This window comes from Phaethon aethereus (genome assembly GCF_964289735.1).
Source record: "Phaethon aethereus genome assembly, chromosome: 1".
NCBI lineage: Eukaryota > Metazoa > Chordata > Aves > Phaethontiformes > Phaethontidae > Phaethon > Phaethon aethereus.
This window is the reverse complement of record NC_138575.1, coordinates 200,354,277-200,372,359: the sequence shown is the minus strand read 5'-3', so window position 1 is coordinate 200,372,359 and position 18,083 is coordinate 200,354,277. Positions and strand designations below refer to the sequence as shown.

Genomic DNA, 18,083 nt, shown 5'->3' with positions numbered 1-18,083 from the left:
TAGGTCTCAAAAAGCTGTCCATAGGCAAGCTCACAATGCAGCTTGCTCAGGCATAGGTTTGGTTACCGCTGTTTCATGCAATGTTGAAGACAGCTTATGTTGAAATGAGTCTCTCACCTTGATTTTTTAATTTCTTCAAACATGTTACTCATATCTATACCTCAAAGCCCAACTATGATGACATACTGCAGGTTTCACCAGTTTGCAGCAGAATCAAACCCACGGACCTAATAAATTTCTTGTTCCGAGACTTCAGTTTGACCTGTCCAGCTTGTGACTGGAGACCTCGGAGTACATTTTGCACAGCCCACCCCTGTTTTAGCATGAATTGTTTATCTTGCTACTCCTAAAGGCAAGTGAGAGAAATAAAATGAGAAAGCTCAATAACTTTCCCTTTCATTAGCAACACCTCCTTCTGGCAAGAATTCCACCAAAATTTGCTTACTTACATCTAGCGAATCCTCATTGACCAGGATGAGAGACATACTCTGTGAAATTAGTCTGCAAGAGTACCCTGCAAGAGAAAAACACAACCACAAGGACTTAACTTTTTGAAGAATATTTCAGGTTTAGCTAAACCCTAAAAGGAGCATCTATAGCTCAGAACAGAGTTTACTTTTTCCACAGTTACTCCTATCAGGCAGGCTAGTGGAAGCCTAGGTATACAGGATACACTAACTTGACAATTTTACTAGCAGAGGCTACATTGTATTTGCATTACAAAATACATCACTGGAGATGTTTTAACCAAAGAAAACACCTTATTAACTAGATGCAGTAAAAATAGGCTATGACCCTACAGTGAAATTAAACATTTCTATACTGAAACTTTTTTTAACGTACACGAAGGCAGAATTGCCTTCAACACATTACAGGAACATATCTGAACGCAGCTGCAGCTATGCCACATGACTGGAAGCATACACATTGAATCAGTTGGTGCTGCCCAGTCCCCTCAGCCCATGCTTCAGCTACATGAACATTTTTCACTCCTGAGAGTTCAGTTGTGCAAGGTCCTGAGCTTCATCAAAAACTACTATCAATGACACAGAGCCCCTGCCAACTCCCACAGGCATCAAGTAACTGAACTAGATTATTCTTCCTACCTTCATCAATGACATACAGTGGGATCGAGTGCATCCTCAGCAAGCTGCAGATGACTCAAAGCTGAGTGCTGCAGTTGACGTACCTGAGGGACAGGATGCCATCCAGAGGGACCTGGACAAGCTCCAGGAATGGGCCAGTGTGAACCTCATGAGGTCTTGCACCTGGGTTGGGGCAACTGACCAGGCAGAGGTGAATGATCAAGAGCAGCCCTGCCAAGGACTTGGGGCTAGTGGTGGATGAAAAGCTGGACACATGCTGGCACTGTGCACTCACAGCCCAGGCGGCCAACTGTATCCTGGGCTGCATCCAAAGCAGGATGGCCAGCAGGTCGAGGGAGGGGATTCTGCCCTTCTGCTCCACTCTGTAGACACCCCACATTGCCCTGCATTCAGCTCTGGAGCCCTCAGCACAGAAAAGACATGGACCTGTTGGAGCAAGTCCAGAGGAGGGCCTCAGAAATGATCCAAGGGATGGAACACCTCTCCTGTGAGGACAGGCTGAGAGAGTTGGGGTTGTTCAGCCTGGAGAAGAAAAGGCTCCAGGGAGACCTTATTGCAGCCTTCCAGTACTTAAAGGGGGCTTACAAGAAAGACGGGGACAGACTTTTTAGCAGGGCCTGTTGCCATAGGACAAGGGGTAATGGTTTTAAACTAAAAGAGGGAAGGTTTAGACTAAATCTAAGGAAGACATTTTTTCCAATGAGGGTGGTGAACCACTGGCACAGGTTGCCCAGAGAGGTGGTAGATGCCCCATCCCTGGCAACATTCCAGGTCAGGTTGGACGGGGCTCTGAGCAACCTGCTCTAGTTGAAGATGTCCCTACTCACTGCAGGGGGGTTGGACTAGGTGACCTTTAAAGGTCCCTTCCAACCCAAACTATCCTATGATTCTATGAAAGAACATGAGCAACTTTGCCATTGTCCGGAACAGCACTCAGAAGGCAGTTCTATACATTTGCCAGGACATCAAAATTCAAAGCAAAAATTTTCAAGACAGAAAAAAAGCCTCTTATTTTTGTAATACTCAAAGCCAGTGACTACACTACCACTCAATGCCACTGAAGTGGCAGTTCATCTCTCAGGCCACTGTCACTGATATGAGGCTGCCCAGGGAGGTGGTGGAGTCACCATCTCTGAAAGTGTTCAAAAAACGTGTGGATGTGGCGCTTCAGGACATGGTGGCACTGGATTAATGGATGGACTTGATGATCTTGAAGGTCCTTTCCAACCTAGTGATTCTGTGATCCTGGATATATATACTTGGCATTTACAGAATAAAGTTTAATTCCAGCTCATATTAATGGCAAGAGACAACTGCAACCTTGCATCAGACTGACCCCACTGCATTATCCTAAAAGCTCATACAAGTTATTGTGGATTGGCACAGCCACATAGCTTCGTCAGACAGATAATACATTGATTTGAAGCACATGCCTTTTATTGCTGATCCAAGTCACACTGGAAAAGGAAATACAATAGAATTGTTTTGTATTTCTACTGTGTTTTTTTATAGAAATGAATCACAGCAAGTTTAAAAAATTGCTATCATAAAATAAGGTCTCAAGAAGTCTTTTACTTTTCTTAAATGGAGACTGGAAGATACTGCAGTGTAAGTATAACACCCCAGGGATCAACCACAGCAAGGCCAATAGGTTCAAAAGCAGAACAGCATAGTCAATGTAAAAAGATTAAGTGTCTCTGTCCATAGCTCACAACAGCAAGAGAACAACTAAGGCATGAATTTATTTGCTGTGGGATTCTTGGTTCCTTAGGAAGGCCATACTGGCTCATCAATTGCAATGCAAATCATTTCCTCAGGCTACAGAATTTTTATGACTGGGCTAGTTTTGTAGGTATAATCCAGGGTTAACCTGCCCGCATGAATGACTTCTGTCAAGAAAGCAAATCCCTCCTCTTCCTTTGTGGAAGGCATGCTTATATCACATAGCCAGGCACTTTCAGGCATTAAGTTTGATTACCTGCAGGAGTTTTGTTTCTTTTCTATTTTCACAGCTGTATGGAATATGAATATCATGTGCAACCTTGCAGAAACATTTTCATCTTATTTGTGTTAATAAGCTACGGTTTACTTTCTGCTTTAGAGAACAATACAGAATGAGACTCAGCTCACACCTGTTGGGAAAAGGATGAAATATATTTTAACAAAGTGCAACCTACAACATGAAAGCTTTGCAGATAGCTTCCAATTCTGCCTGTAAGTCTTAGGTGGTAGTACAGAACTGAGTAATGAAGCTTCAACAGGTATAAACACCAACTTGTGAAAAAAGTCAGTTTGCCATTTTAAAAAAAGTCTGTCCCAGGCTGAAAAATCATTTCCTCACTTTTACTGAGAAGAAAAAGAGAAAATTGCAGACTTAAGCACTTCCCTCCATGTCAGGGTTATTCCTTCCCTAGGGAAGGGCAGCCTTGTGCAGTAGGGTATTACAAATTCAGTAGAACCAATTCAAAAGGATTTGATTAGAACAGCAGCTGCAATAGCAAGCTGTAATTTCTAAACCACTATTCACTGTTTCATTTTTACCTCTTTCAAAACGAACAAGATACCACTCGACAATTGGAGCTGGAAACAAGAAAAAGTATCTGCAGAAGAGACAGGAGTTGCTCTGCTGTGTATCTTGGAAGTCAAGGAGTCAGAAGAACTAATCCTGTAATTGAATTCATTTTACATCCTGTCATCACATTAAACAGGTATGACATCAGGACTGGAATAGGAGGATTGTAAGTCAAGCCTAACATGGTTTATAGGAGATCTATACATTATGTACAACTTCAGGACTATGAAGAAGTTAAAGTCTAACAGTAGTATAAAGCAAAGTAACAGGCAACTGTAAGATTGCAAGTGACATTTGTAGTCACATTTTGAAGTTTTATAATAGTTGTTACTGGCAGTACTAACATGGCAAGCAAAACTACACTAAGATCAGGGCATATTTTTGTCAATGCTTCTGAGTAGAATAAGATCAAGTGCTGGTTCAAAGCCAGGTATAAAATGTCAATCCACACCTGTAAGTTGACATTGGATTCCATTGACATTGGATCTAGTTCTAATTTAGGAGTCTGACAAAGTCCGTGAAGCAGATGAATCAGGTACTTCTGGGACTTATTTCCCTTCAAGTGTCTTGGGAGAAAGATTGCTTGAACCAGAGCTCAAGATCATAGCCCACAGGCACATTTGTACTGCAGGCATACAGAATCCACCATCTGAGGCAAGAATGATTATCCTCTGTGTTCAGAGAGGGCACATACGCCCTGCTCAAACTTCACACAGGGATACAGGCAAGCATGCTGGCATTGCTTCCATTCCCTCATCTCAAAAATCATGGCTCTCCATAAAAGATAATTCTTACCTCTAAATTAGAGAAATATAGGTTTGATGGATGTCTCAGTGTACAAATAGAAACCAGTAATGAGTAGCATCCCTCAAGGGTCAGTCCAGGGAACAATACCATTTAGTATCACCATTGATGACAGACAGTGGGATTGAGTGCACTCTCTGCAAGCTCACAGACAACACCAAGCTGAAAGGTGCCACTGATATGCTAGCTGGAAGGGATGCCATCCAGAGGGACCATGACAGGATGGAGGAGTAGGCCCATGCGAACCTCATGAAGTTTAACAAAGCCAAGCACAAAATCCTGCATCCAGGCTGCAGCAATCCCAAATATCCATCAGTACAGACTGGGGGGTGAATGGACAGAGAGCAGCTCTGCTAAGCAGCACCTGGGGATACTGGTGGATGAGAAAATGGACTTGAGACCCCACATAGAGTACTGCATCCAGCTCTGAGGCCCCCAGCACAAGACAGACCATGGACCTGTTGAAGAGGGTGCAGAGGAGGGCCACAAAAATGATCAGAGGGATGGAACACCTCTCCTGTGAGAACAGGCTGGGAGAGTTGGGGTTGTTCAGCCTGGAGAAGAGAAGGCTCTGGGGAGACCTGATTGCAGCCTTCCAGTACTTGAAGGCAGCTTCTGAGAAAGACAAAGACAGACTTTTTAGCCGGGCCTGTTGCCGTAGAACAAGGGGTAATGGTTTTAAACTAAAAGAGGGAAGGTTTAGACTGGACATAAAGAAGAATTTTTTTTTTTTAGTTGTTGTTTTTTTTTTTTTTTTTTTTTTTTTTTTTTTTTTACAGTGAGGGTGGTGAGCCACTGGCACAGGTTGCCCAGAGAGGTGGTAGATGCCCCATCCCTGGCAACATTCAAGGTCAGGTTGGACAGGGCTCTGAGCAACCTGCTCTAGTTGAAGATGTCCCTGCTCATTTATAAGGGATTGGACTAGACGGCCTTTAAAGGTCCCTTCCAACCCAAACTATGATTTTATGATACTTGTGTTCAGGATAGCTGCTGTCAGTTAATATATCAACTTATTTCAGATATTTATTGCAAAATTTGTAGCTACTTTACAATTTGTCAAAAGATGTTTCCTTCCTCGCAAGTTAACTGTTGTTAAAGAAAGCAAAATCCGCAGATAGCGATTCAAACCAGGTAACTAGCATTTAAATCAGTTGTCTACTGAAGCCAGTAGTTGATTTCTACTAGAACTGTATCAGTTCAGAAAGTTATCTCTTGGTACCAACTTTGACAAAGGTACATGAAACTTGGTTCAGTTTTGATAAGCAAACAGAAATTCTAGTCAGTCCAGCAGACTACACTCTGAAATTCCACTAAACCAAAACAGAAAAAAATCAAAAGACAAAAAATAGCAAATGACAGAATATTTGCTAAAGGTAATGTAACTTCAGTTAGAGCATCACAGTTCTGCCAGGAGGAGCTTGAAATACACCCAAGACCATCCACATGCAGTTCTATACATAAAAAAGCTTCACTGGTCACATTCTTCATATAATTAGAGAATCTGGAAGTCAATATGTGCTTGAGAAGGCTAAAGAAATCACTCCTTCACAGAAGGCAGCCTATGCTGTTAAGAATCCTCTTAACTTACAGCTGTACACCTAAACTGACTCATCTTCCAACTTGAATGGGACTGTGGATGGCACTTTAGATGCGCACACTAGAGACACTTGAGGATAAGTGGAGTGTTCTAGACCTAAGAAACAAGGTTAAAGTGTCACTCAGTTCTGTGAGATGTCAAATCAGAGTGCCACTCTACCTCTTTCCATCTCTGGGCAGATTTACCAGTTACAGGGAGAAAAATAATCAAAAAGAAAAGAGCATCATGGCACTATATTGCCAAGGATGCTATACTTGGGAGATACATGATGTCATGGGGCAGGGGTATGTGTGTGGGGTATACTTACATCAGGATCTGTTCCTTTACTAAGTCTTTACTACTCAGTTAAGACCTGGATAGACCCTCTCCTAGGAGGCAACTAGTGTTGTGTGAAGGGCCACAGCACGATGGCAGCATAGGCACAGCTCACAAATCAGCATATCAAGCACAGCAGCATTTTGTGACAGCACAAGGTATTGCTACCCAGGCTGCCCCACTTGCAAGCAACCACAGTAAGAAAAAGGCTGAAGGATTTGCGTTTTGAGTTCTTGCTAGGCCTACTCATGGGGCATACCCAATGCAAGACTAGTACAATAGCAGAAGTGCTACAGAACACATTATCTAGTTGCTATAGGACTGAAATTACAGTGTACACCTCCAGTTCAGCCCAGCCTTACAGTAAAATCCTTGTGTTTGACAAGTTAAGATCAGTCTATATATCCATATCTATTTCTGATACATTTATGATCTAAAAGGAAACCTAATCCTTAAGGGCTCTGATAACAAACCTAAACTTATAGTGCTAGAAACTCTCCAGTTATGCTGCAAAAACAGGTAGTCAGATAACACAACTATGTCTTAAGTAGGTCACCATTCTATTACATCTGTACCCAAGCACACATGTCTGATAAGCACTTCAATTTGTCCTTTTTGTTCACATCATTGTAAGATTGTAATGCAAAAAAAACACATTAACAAGTTTGAAACAAAGTTATTCATACTGTGCCTTGATAAAACAACTCATATTAAACTCTATCCATACACTCAATAGCAGCAACACACTTTCACTAACAATCACAATATACATGACTAACAAGTGTGCCATAAGGTGCCAGCAGCAGCAGTTATTCAATCATCCACCTATTTTCACAGACAAGGTTTGCAAAAAATTTAAGCTATATGCTTTGTATTACCATATCATGTTGCTATCATATACCAAAATCCATTAGAAAAGGCAGTCAGTAAGGTAAGAAAAAAGCTGTAGAACAGTTCAATAATGCACAGTATAAGTGAAACACTACAGTCTGGTTGAACTCTCCAGTTTCAATTAGAATGCAGCGTTACCTATAGTCACTCACACAGGAATAGCACTTAACCAAGAGCAGAAGTGTCCCTTTTGCCTTAAAAAAGCTGAATACAGCCTGACACTCAGAGCAAAGACCTCACTCCAAACCCCTCCTCCAGAGCAAAGGCTACCACATGCCTACCAGCAAGGAACTAGTCTATAAAAAGCAGGCCTGTTCTCTTTTAAAACCCCCTACAGCAGATTAGTATGTAACCTGCCACACATCAGACAAATTCAGAGTAACCAGAAAGATGAGTACCTATATTGAGAGCTGTTTCCTGTTTGTCCCCTGTCAGAATCCATATCTTAATTTCTGCCTTCATTAGTGTGGCTATTGTTTCTGGAACACCTGCTTGCAGGCGGTCTTCAATGGCTGTAGCTCCAAGAAGCAATAAATCCTGGAAAAAAGAATATAAGGGATTGTCTTCTTAAGATAAACCTCTGTTTGGAACACACTCAAGAAGGAATTAAAGACAGCATGTTGCACCTCATCGCTAATCTACCGTTTTGACAAGCAATATACACTACAGTAAGTTTCTGGTGTGGCTATTCTACTTCCTCTGCATACAATGCACATTTCAGGAGGTACAGAAGGGAACCAAGTGTTTCTGATCAGAAAGATAGCAATTAATTGAAGTTACACAACTCCAAAGCTAGCCTATGGATGAACATATATACTACAGCATTCACTAATCACCACAGCAACATGATGAGTGGTCACAGTCTGTATATGTCTTAAGCTCACAGAACTGAAGTCACCTGGCACCACACCATTTAACCTAATTTCCCTCCCACAAAACATACATGCAGACTGGATACTATCACTCAAAGCAAAAATTATTGCAACTGTTTATGGATGTGATCACTACATTTATGTAATACAAGTGGTATGAACATTAATCAATCCAAGTATCTCTAGTCTGCCAGAAAAATATGTCTCAAATTTAATACTATATAGTTAGCCATATTCTTATGCAATTCTTAAGCAATTGCTTGAATAGAATTCCTCCCCCCGTATTACAGGGGAAAAAACGTCAGGCAGACAAAAATATCTAAGAAATAAACCTTGTAAAAAGGCACAATCTAATCAGCAGATTTTAACTTTAAAAGCATTTTAATGATTCCTTAGACGTGTAGAGATTTTAGATTTAAATTAATACAAATTGAGTTTAGTTATATTGCATAGAAAAAGTAACAGTTTCTAATCTTTGTGAGGACTATGATTATTCAAAACAACTGAAAACAGATGAAGTGAACAGAAGTAGTGAAGATAGCTGGTGTTGTTCAGCCTGGAGAAGACAAAGCTCCAGGGGTACATTTATTGGGGCCTTTCTATATGTAAAGGGGGCTTATAAAAAGGTGGACAAAGACTGTTTACCAAGGCCTGCAGTTGTAGGACAAGGGTCAATGGTTTTAAACTGAAAGAGAGTAGGTTTAGGCTGGATACGAAGAAAGACTTCTCCCCCCCGCCCAGGGTTGGTGAGACACTGGCACAGGTTGCCCAGAGAAGCTGTGGATGCCCCATCATTGGAATTGTTCAAGGTCAAGCTGGATGGAGCTTTGACCAACCTGATCTAGTGAAAGATGTCCCTGCCCATGGCAGGGGGGTTGGACTAGATGATCTTCAAAGGTTACTTCCAACCCAAACCATTCTTTGATTCTATTATAGCAGCTCCTGCTTGTATGCATCTGTGCATACAGAAAGAACAGAAGGGGAAGTTGTTATTCATACAGGTGTGTAGGCTGGCATTAGTTACAGGTCTTAACAAAGGTTAAGTTTTGTTATGAGATATTCAGCTGGTAAAGGTATCGTAGAATCAACTTCCATAAGTCATTTGCTTTAAGTATCCTGTAGCCTCCTGATAAAACATTAGCCCTATCAATGCTAACAGTATTTGAAGTTAACAAACATAATCCAAGTGTGCAATTGCAGATTGTCTTACATTCCCAAACTCACTTGTTAAGCAGTTAAACATGACAGCACAGGGATCAGCATGACCAAGCTACCCAAGCAGTGGGTACTTGCAGTACTACTGCACCTGCTGAAGCCCTCTCAGCCCATGTACAGGTGGTGAAGGAAGCCCATTCAAGTTCATCTTCACATGTACACCTGTACTATGATTCAGTGACCTCAGACTGACAAAGCAGCTCTCCCACTCTGAGTCCTTGGATAAAAATCAGCCTGTTAAAATACATTGTATTTTATGTTACAGCCACAAGCCAGTTTATTATCTAGGAAGTACTTACAGACTACAGAATTTAACCCGGGAAATACTAGCTCTAAGAAAAATAAATTAAGTTACAATTGCAATTCCCTGTTCCTTGGTATGATCAGCAAGCAAACGTTATCAGGAAAGGAATACAGTGAATATTTCCCACCAATATGGCACTAAGTCCAAAACTCCCAATTCTACAACTCGCTCAAGGGTGCCCTTTTTTTTCAAGATTGTGAAAAGAGGCAGAAGGCAGATGGCCAAAAGTGACCTAAGGTTTGAGACCACATTTTGAAGTGAGAGAATCAGCCCACAGTAATGGATTGATCACCCATGATCATTTTTCACCTCAGTGAAAACAGAAATGTATTGGAGCACAGCACAGGTAGTGGAAAACTGGAAGAAGCTATGCAGTCTACCAAATCAAGTATTAGATAACCACACTGCTACTGACCAACACAAGAGGAGATTTAGTCATTGGTTCAAAACAAGAGATCCAGTCTTCAGCTACTGCTTGAAGTCCTTGGAGTTTTTCCTGTTACCCTGTGAAAGGTAGGTCCCACCCTTGTCTCAGCTTCCTCCTCTCTTCTGCCCCAGCTTAAGTAATTGGCCAACAGCGCTCTAGAACCTAAAGCTGCATTGTTAATATTAACAGAAGTAACTGAAGTTCAAAAAGTGCTCAGAATAAACCACTGAACAAAATGAGAGCAAAATAACTGGAGCAAAGGGAAACAACATGAACAGGTATAGGTGAGAAGTGTGCCTACCAGCATTTCAGAAAGCAGTAAGACCAAGTATCAAAGAAACATTGGTCCCTAGTGTTGAGACTTCACCATTTCATTCAGAGTGGGATTACACTTTCAAACTTGTTCTTCAATACCTACCTTCCCCATCCAGAATCATGAGTTCTTCAATTAGTATGAAGAGAGCAGTTTTTCACCTTTTTTCCGTCTATGTGACTACACAGACTATGAGGTGAGCCCTTCATCTACAGTGTCTAAAAAAGCCTTCAGAAAGCCTGCACTGTGACTGCTATACGAAAAGGAACAAATTTCATATACAAGTACATGGGAACTTGGTGCAACACAACAATTTTATACGTTATCTTTATCAAGTTACATCAACCTTACACAAGATAGCAAGATAAGAGTGTGAGAAAAGAGTCTGTAAGTAGCAATGACCTTCTATACATACGTTTGTCTCAGATTTACAAACTAAAACTTGAGAGGTCTATGGACTGAATGGGTTGCCAACAAAGAATACCTTTTCAGTTTCTCATGAATGAAATGAACAGTTTGTTTTACTGTATAAAGCGTAAATTCCATGGAAAGAGATACATGTACGGGAATCTGTATCTGATCTTCAAAAGTGTGTGTTTTACCTTCTCAATGATCTCATAGCATTCCTCCAGCTTCTGAGTTCTGTCTTTCAGAACTGTACTGGTTTCATTGTAGACATTCAACCACTCTCTGTAAGAGTTTTCTGACAAGTCTGCATAAGCAATGCACAAAGTCCTCAGACCTACAAAACAGAAGACAGCCATTACACACAGTAAAGCTACACCAGGTAGCAGCCAGTCATTAATGCCCTAATCAATGCTACATTCCTACCCTCTCACTGGAGCCAACAGGAGCTTTTAACGCACTTTGTTAAGCTCTGGATTCCAGACAGAATCTCCCTGCACATTTTTAAAGCGTTTGGATTTTCAAATGCAAGACATGAGTCAGGCTCATTTAGGTTACTCATGTTGGTGCAAATCAAGAGCCTAATGGGCACAAGCTTCTCCCTGATTTTCAGTACTGCAATCTAGCCATACTGGAGCAACAAGTGTCATCTTTTATCTTTTTATTTTAAGTAGGAAAGCAAGCTTGACTTTCATATATTTTGAAAAAAGGTCAAATTCAACAAAGAACCAGCTATATATAATGAATGGAGATATTACTTAGCCAAAGATGGCATGGCCCACATTTCCTTTTAGAAAGACTGTTTTCTCCTTCAGTATATGCACATAACTCACATTAATAATGGGAGTTACAGATGCACAAAAGAATAGAGAATAGGGCCTATGAAGTAGGAAAACCTTTTTTTCAGACCACTGACAAAAATTCAAAATAATCATTACTGCTGTATGTTTTCTGGCATGAGTCAAGCAGAGAGGAGTGTATGCCATAAAACACAAAGGTTTAATTACTGGGAACACAGGAGTCTGAGAAAAATTTTTTTTTTTTAAAAAAGCTGAATAAATAATGGTTTCAGATTTAGGAAGAAAACCTCTGTTCATGGTTTCAACTATAACACAAGTATTTTATGCTACTGCAGAAGCGAGAACAAAGCCAAGTACTTCCCTGTGAACAGAGGGGTTACATCAGTCACAAAGGCCTTAGAGACCATTTCAGATCACAGACATCTTTGATGTCCTGGTCTGCCAGGCTTCCCAGCATGTTCAGGTTATCACTCTGCTTCATAAAGCCAGGACTGTGTCATCTGACTTTTAGACTGGTAAAACTAACTCCAATGTAACTGAGGCATTCCGGGTGAGAGAACTCATGCCCTTTCCCTTCACCATGGACACACAGAACCGCATCTTTTACTTCCAAATTCTACTCCCCTACTGAAATGACACAGCAGCAGAAGTAGGGCACAAACTACCTTAGGCTTAAAGTTATACTAGAGTTAATTTGCTGATTACACACCACTTCTAAATTTAGCTTCATAACTGCCTTATTTGGCTCTGCAAAGCTTAGATAACGCAGAACATGCTGCAAGTAATTTGATAAATTGAGTTCTCATGACATGCTGTTTCTCTTACCTTCTGTTGCGAAGTACTCAAGATGGCACAGTGTTTGCTCCATATACTGGGAATCTTTTGAAAGCCTCTCAAAAATTACATTATCCTATTAAAACCAAATTCATTACAACAGCATAAGTCTACATATGACATTTCCATTTGCTTATTTACAAGCTCAAGTGTAGAAACCCGAGTGTTCTTGCTAACACCAGAACACAAGTAGTAATGCATTTGGGTTTTAGAGACTCTGGCTTGAGTAAATGATCTGGATAGTGCCCAGTGGCAGAGATAATGCATCCACTTTAAACCACCACCAAAAAAACACACTGCCCTCCTCTCCTCTTTCCATAAAGGGGTCCTCATTATTGGGCAGTACAGAACACTCCTTTCTGAATTGCTAAGTAGATACATGGATTTTCAGAGAATATAAGTGTCCAGTCTTATTCAGTACACATTCTGTTCCCATACAGAAGAGTTTCTTGCAATCCTTTCTAGAAAAAGATTCCCACTGATGTTAAAAACTAGAAGGCAAAAACATTGACAGAATTTTGTGGTAGAATTTGTTCAGAAATAACCTTCCCCCTGCAGCAGGTTTCTTCATCACTAAATCAAAAGGCAATTGAAAAGGCACAGATAACAGCTACAATCCAAATGCAGCACTATCACCTGCATATCTAGAGTCTCTGAATTTTATTCAGCAACTACCAGAACAAGTTGCTACACACATGTAAAATACACAAACCCTACTTTTGCTCAAATATGTACTTTTAAGCTAAGTAAACAGGTCTATATCCATCACTATTTAGAGATCGGCATACAAAACAAATAATTTCTGATGGAAGTGACAGGACAGGAGATGACTATCAAAATACCATAGAGTTCATGCAGAAAAGTTTAAGTGGTGCATGCAGCAAAACATATAAAACACCAATTACATTAATTAATACAGCCCTTTTGCTCTGTTAGACATCTGAGCCTGTTTATACAGGAGATAGCATGAAAGTTTTGGCTACAAACAGTAGTTTTCCATCGTTTCCAGCCCTGCACTTCAAAGGACTGAAGACAGGCATGGTATAAGTAGTGACTGAAGACAAACAGTTGCAGATGTGGGCAGTCCTACTACACATACAACTTGAGTACTGCACAATGACAGCAGGCTTAATTCACTCCTGCCACAGCAGTGTGAAGCCAGCACACCTTTACCAAATCAAGGGAGTTAAATTGAACTAACAGAGCAGTGCACCCAGACCTACACGTCAAGACAAATTCAAGTAAGCCACATCCTTACAGAAGTGAGAAATAGTTTCCCCGTTACACGAAAGCCACCTCTGTAGTTCTCCATTGAAATCGGAACCATACTCTGGCTGTGGCCAATGCTAGTTTTGCAGCCCTTGTACTTTGGTAAGTTACTGCTCTTGTCAGTGAAGACAGAAGCACAACATGGTGCAAGTCATGATGACAAATACCAGCAGGTACAGAGATGCAACAGAGCCAGATCAAGAGCCAACCACTTGAGAACAGATTTTTGCATTACAGATTCAGACAACAGCATTCAGCCTAGCTCCTGAACTGCTGCTGCACAGCTAGGTGAAATCCTGCCTTTGCTTAAGTAAAGGGTACTGTTCCCATTAGTGTCAGGATTTCAGCTAAGTAGGTCTAGCAATCTTCCTAGCAAAGTCAGAGGAGGAATTACAGATCTCTTAAATCACATGGCCCTAACCAGAAAGCCAGCAGGTATTACATGGGAGACATGAAATGCCAGCATCAGTCACGCTGTTGAAGGAATAACTGGTAGTGTTAGTTCTCCATTAGGTAGCATAATTACTTACAGCTCCTTTGCAGTAAAGACGTAGTTGTCCTGCTGGAGTTCGAACAATCACTGACATCCTCTTCCTGTTACTATTAAAAGAAAAAATATTTGTTTTCATTGGTCATAGTGATGAAGACTAAGTCCTGTTCTAGGAGGGAATTTTTTCAGATGTGCTTAGTGCATCTGACATCAGCTGAGATGTTTTATTAAAGTGACTTAAGACCCCACAATCCTCAACAGGAAGGAGAAATATTAAATTGCCCACTTCCAGCTTCAGCCCTATGGGCAAGCACTCAGTGAGGCTTGCACCCAAACATGAGCAAGAATTTGGGAAAGAGTAAGATGGCACAAAAATGCTCTTGAAACAAGGGGAGTCTCATTTATCCTCAGCTTCTCCTTAATCATCAAGCAAAATTTTGGCGACTTGGGCTAGAAATTGAATCATTAAGGCTGAATGTGTATTAACACATTATAATGTGTTATTCAATGTCTGTTATACCTATAATCACCCACTGATGAGGCCAGTTATTTAACTTAAAAGAACACAAAAACATCATAGAACGGAGTCACACATGGTACAGAGCAGGTCTTGACCTCTCCTACAGGTTCTTCTTATCAGTCCAATCAGACCAATATAGTTGGTATTATGTAGAACACAGTCAGACCCTCTGAACAGGGTTGCATATCAACACAGTCAAGTTTGGAATAAGTTTTTAAAATAAAGGTAAGTATTGCCATACTGTACACAGGTGTTTAATAATGAAAGGTAGGTAAGGGTTTTTTTTTTTTTAAAACATCCATTTTGGCATTTCACTTATCAGACTCTTCTTTAAAAGGGCCACTAGGAAAAAAGTAGCTTGTAAGAGGCAGAAAGGAAGTAAATCAACTCAGAGCCCTGAAGAACCTGTAGTTTCATATTCAAAGGAAGTTATCTGTAAAAGTAATTCTTTTCTTCAGTGAAAGGACAATTCAAGCATCCTCCTTCCTCATTCCTTTCTTGCTAATATGTACAAACAGATCAGAGTGTAGAGCAATCCTCTTCCTCCTCTGAAGTTGCTCAGGGAGATCTAATGCCTTTTCAGGGCTCAAGAGCTATTTGTAATAAAGTAAGCTCTTGGCATGTATGATCAGACAAAACACAAACCTTTCTGAGACTTTCTGAAGAAAGTCTGGAAGGACAGCAATTAACCTTGTCCAGAATTTCTGCAGCAAGCTAGTAACACTGGGAAAGTTCCATGTGCTTTCTGAAGCCTAATTACAGGAGCTCCCTCACTGGTCAAGAGAGAAGTTGCTACACACAGGAAAGAATTAAAACAGCATTTTCTATCAGCCCTGCATGTATGCTACACATACTCCTGGCTATGGACACCACAAAACTGGTCAACTTGTCAGAAACCCTGAAGAACTTTCAGCACCTTTTTAGGCATTCCCACATGTAGCCTAAGTAGTTACATTCTGAATGAAAAGGGGAAAAGTAAATCATGAGCAATCTTCAAAGTAAGCCAGGACACAAGAAAAGCTGCCTACCCAAGTCTTCCCTGACTTTAGTTTTATATACTCCTTTTGAGTTGGCTGGTTCTGATCTAAGAGGGTAGAGAGCAAGACCTAAAGGCTTTAAGCCACAGTAAGAGTGGCTTTGAAAACAGCAGAAAAGCCTGCTGACTAGCACCATCCAAACTGACAAAACAATCAACTAACAAAAGAGAAAGCACCTTTTACAATCTCCAGTGACTTAGGGGCCCAATTCATTACACAAAGCTTCTTGCTACTCAAGCAGAGCCTATGCTAACTAACCTGACAAATTAGGAGTGCTTGCAAGGTTTATTTTTTCCATCGCTGGAGTAGTTCTTAAAAAGGGACACCAAAAAGCCTTCCACTTGGAGTTCTACCTACTCAAAAACAAGTACTCTATAGAAACACTACGAAAATGCTATCTCAATTTCAACACATGTTCTTGAAGTGGACAACTGACACATCAGGAAATCAATGAGGCACAGAATGACACTCTGGAGCAGCTTCTTAATAAGCTAAGAGAGCTGGAGTGGCAGGAGAGCTTCATGCTCACACGCCAACAGCCACCAGTTTGTAAGAAGCTCCGTATTAGTCCTATATTGGAAACAAGGAGATGGAGAGGCAGGACAAAATAAAGAAAGTTCAGCTTTCCTACTGCATCAGCTAAATCTTTTTATTCTGATAATACATTTACAAAAAAGGTTTTCTTATTCCCCTGCATTTAGTCTAAGAGGAAAACTTACCTGGAAAACTCCAACACGTTAAGAATTTCAAATGTTTTTTCTTTTCCCAGCTACAAAAAAAACATGTACTATTGTAAGTATAATTTGCAGTATATTCTTACATGTTTAAACAGGTTAGTTGGTTAAAGCACCTTTGTTTAGACAGCCCAGTGTACATAAACTGTGGTAATAGCTCCCTCTCCTGGTAAAAGTGATGTAAAGCCCTATTTAAGGAACGCATTCTAATCTTACTTGAACACCTAAAATTGTGGCATCCTCCATTTACTATTTTTACACCATTTACACTAAAAATTTACTATTTTTACACCATTTCAAGGAACTAATATCTTACTCAAAGCATAAGCATGCTTTAGAAGTTACGCTGCCTATTACTTCTTAAGCGCTATCAGCTAAGACATTATCAACTGTGAGCACTATTCCAAGTTAAAATAAACATGCCATCAGATTTGGTATTACAATAACCCTTGTCTGAACTGCCTTAACTTGAATTTACAAGCATATTAAATTATGCTTTTTTGTGGCAAAAGAAATGGTTAACTGAGGAATAATTCCTCTTACCACAAACAAGTGTTTGAGCATGAGCAACCTGAGGAAGAAAAAGGATTTACAAGTGTCTTGTCTTTGCCATTCCTATTGTATAACAGATGGAAGGAGCAGTGGGAGTTACGGAGTCTCAGAACTCCAGTTGTCTTTGTGGCACGTGGTTAAAGAAAGGGCTGTAGCAAAAAAAAAATAAATCTAATGACAGTACAGAGTTATGTCCTATGAGGCACCTATCAATTTAGCAATGTCCTCAAGACCAAAAGCTGTCTCCAACCCATGCTACATTTACTGCCACAGATGTAGGCAATGAGGAGAGAGAAGAACCTCTCAAGTGACAGCTTTTATTGCTGGCCATAGACAGACCATGCTTCTGGCTTCGTATGTATGAGGAATGTAGAACTAGGTCAGGTGGGCCTGGGTCTTCCTCCAGAGAAGAGCCTAGGTAGTTCTAGATGACACTGCTCACCCTAAGCTCTTCCCCTTAAACTAAGCAGCAGTTTTCTAAGAAGCTATAAAAACTTTGTGACAAACCCTAGAAACATATGTTTTAAGCACTTAGCCTGGCAGTGTACCAAGCAACTTGAAAGTGAAAGCACCTGAGAGGAAGGACAAAAATATATCCATTATTCTTAATAAGCACCATACTATGTATTTCAGAGAAAGTTCTCATCTTAGTTGCACCTGGGTAAATCTGGAGCCACTTTAGCTTAGACTGCAACTTAAGACAGAATGTGGCCCCATGAGCTTGAGACTGCCTGTATCAACTCTAATCTGTTAGCTACATACCCCTGCATACAGAGCTTGTTAAGCAGACACATCTGCTACAGAATATCTTACTCAGAAGAAAAATTCAAATTCAATAGAAGAAACCAAACATTTAGAAGTACAGTAACGATTAAACACAATAGTCAGAAAGTCTTACAAGTACATGAATTTCCTTGTGATGCGAGTGTGCTCATCTGTGCTTCCCAGACAAGGGAAATACTCTTCAGGCACAACTGCAGTCATTTCCTGTATAGGCTTGCAACTTCCTATTGCCCACGCTACACA

At 40.6% G+C, this 18,083-nt stretch overlaps 1 protein-coding gene across 1 annotated transcript in view; it reads right to left on the bottom strand.

The window, feature by feature from the left end:
• The window catches only part of ATP8A2 (ATPase phospholipid transporting 8A2), a gene marked incomplete at both ends in the record, with an annotated part of 152,134 nt that overhangs the window by 88,586 nt on the left and 45,465 nt on the right, over positions 1-18,083 (bottom strand). The window contains 4 exons of the mRNA XM_082014781.1: positions 450-514; positions 7,684-7,822; positions 11,019-11,158; positions 12,447-12,531. Coding sequence (XP_081870907.1) covers positions 450-514; positions 7,684-7,822; positions 11,019-11,158; positions 12,447-12,531 — 429 coding nt within the window. The remainder of the gene's footprint in view (positions 1-449; positions 515-7,683; positions 7,823-11,018; positions 11,159-12,446; positions 12,532-18,083) is intronic.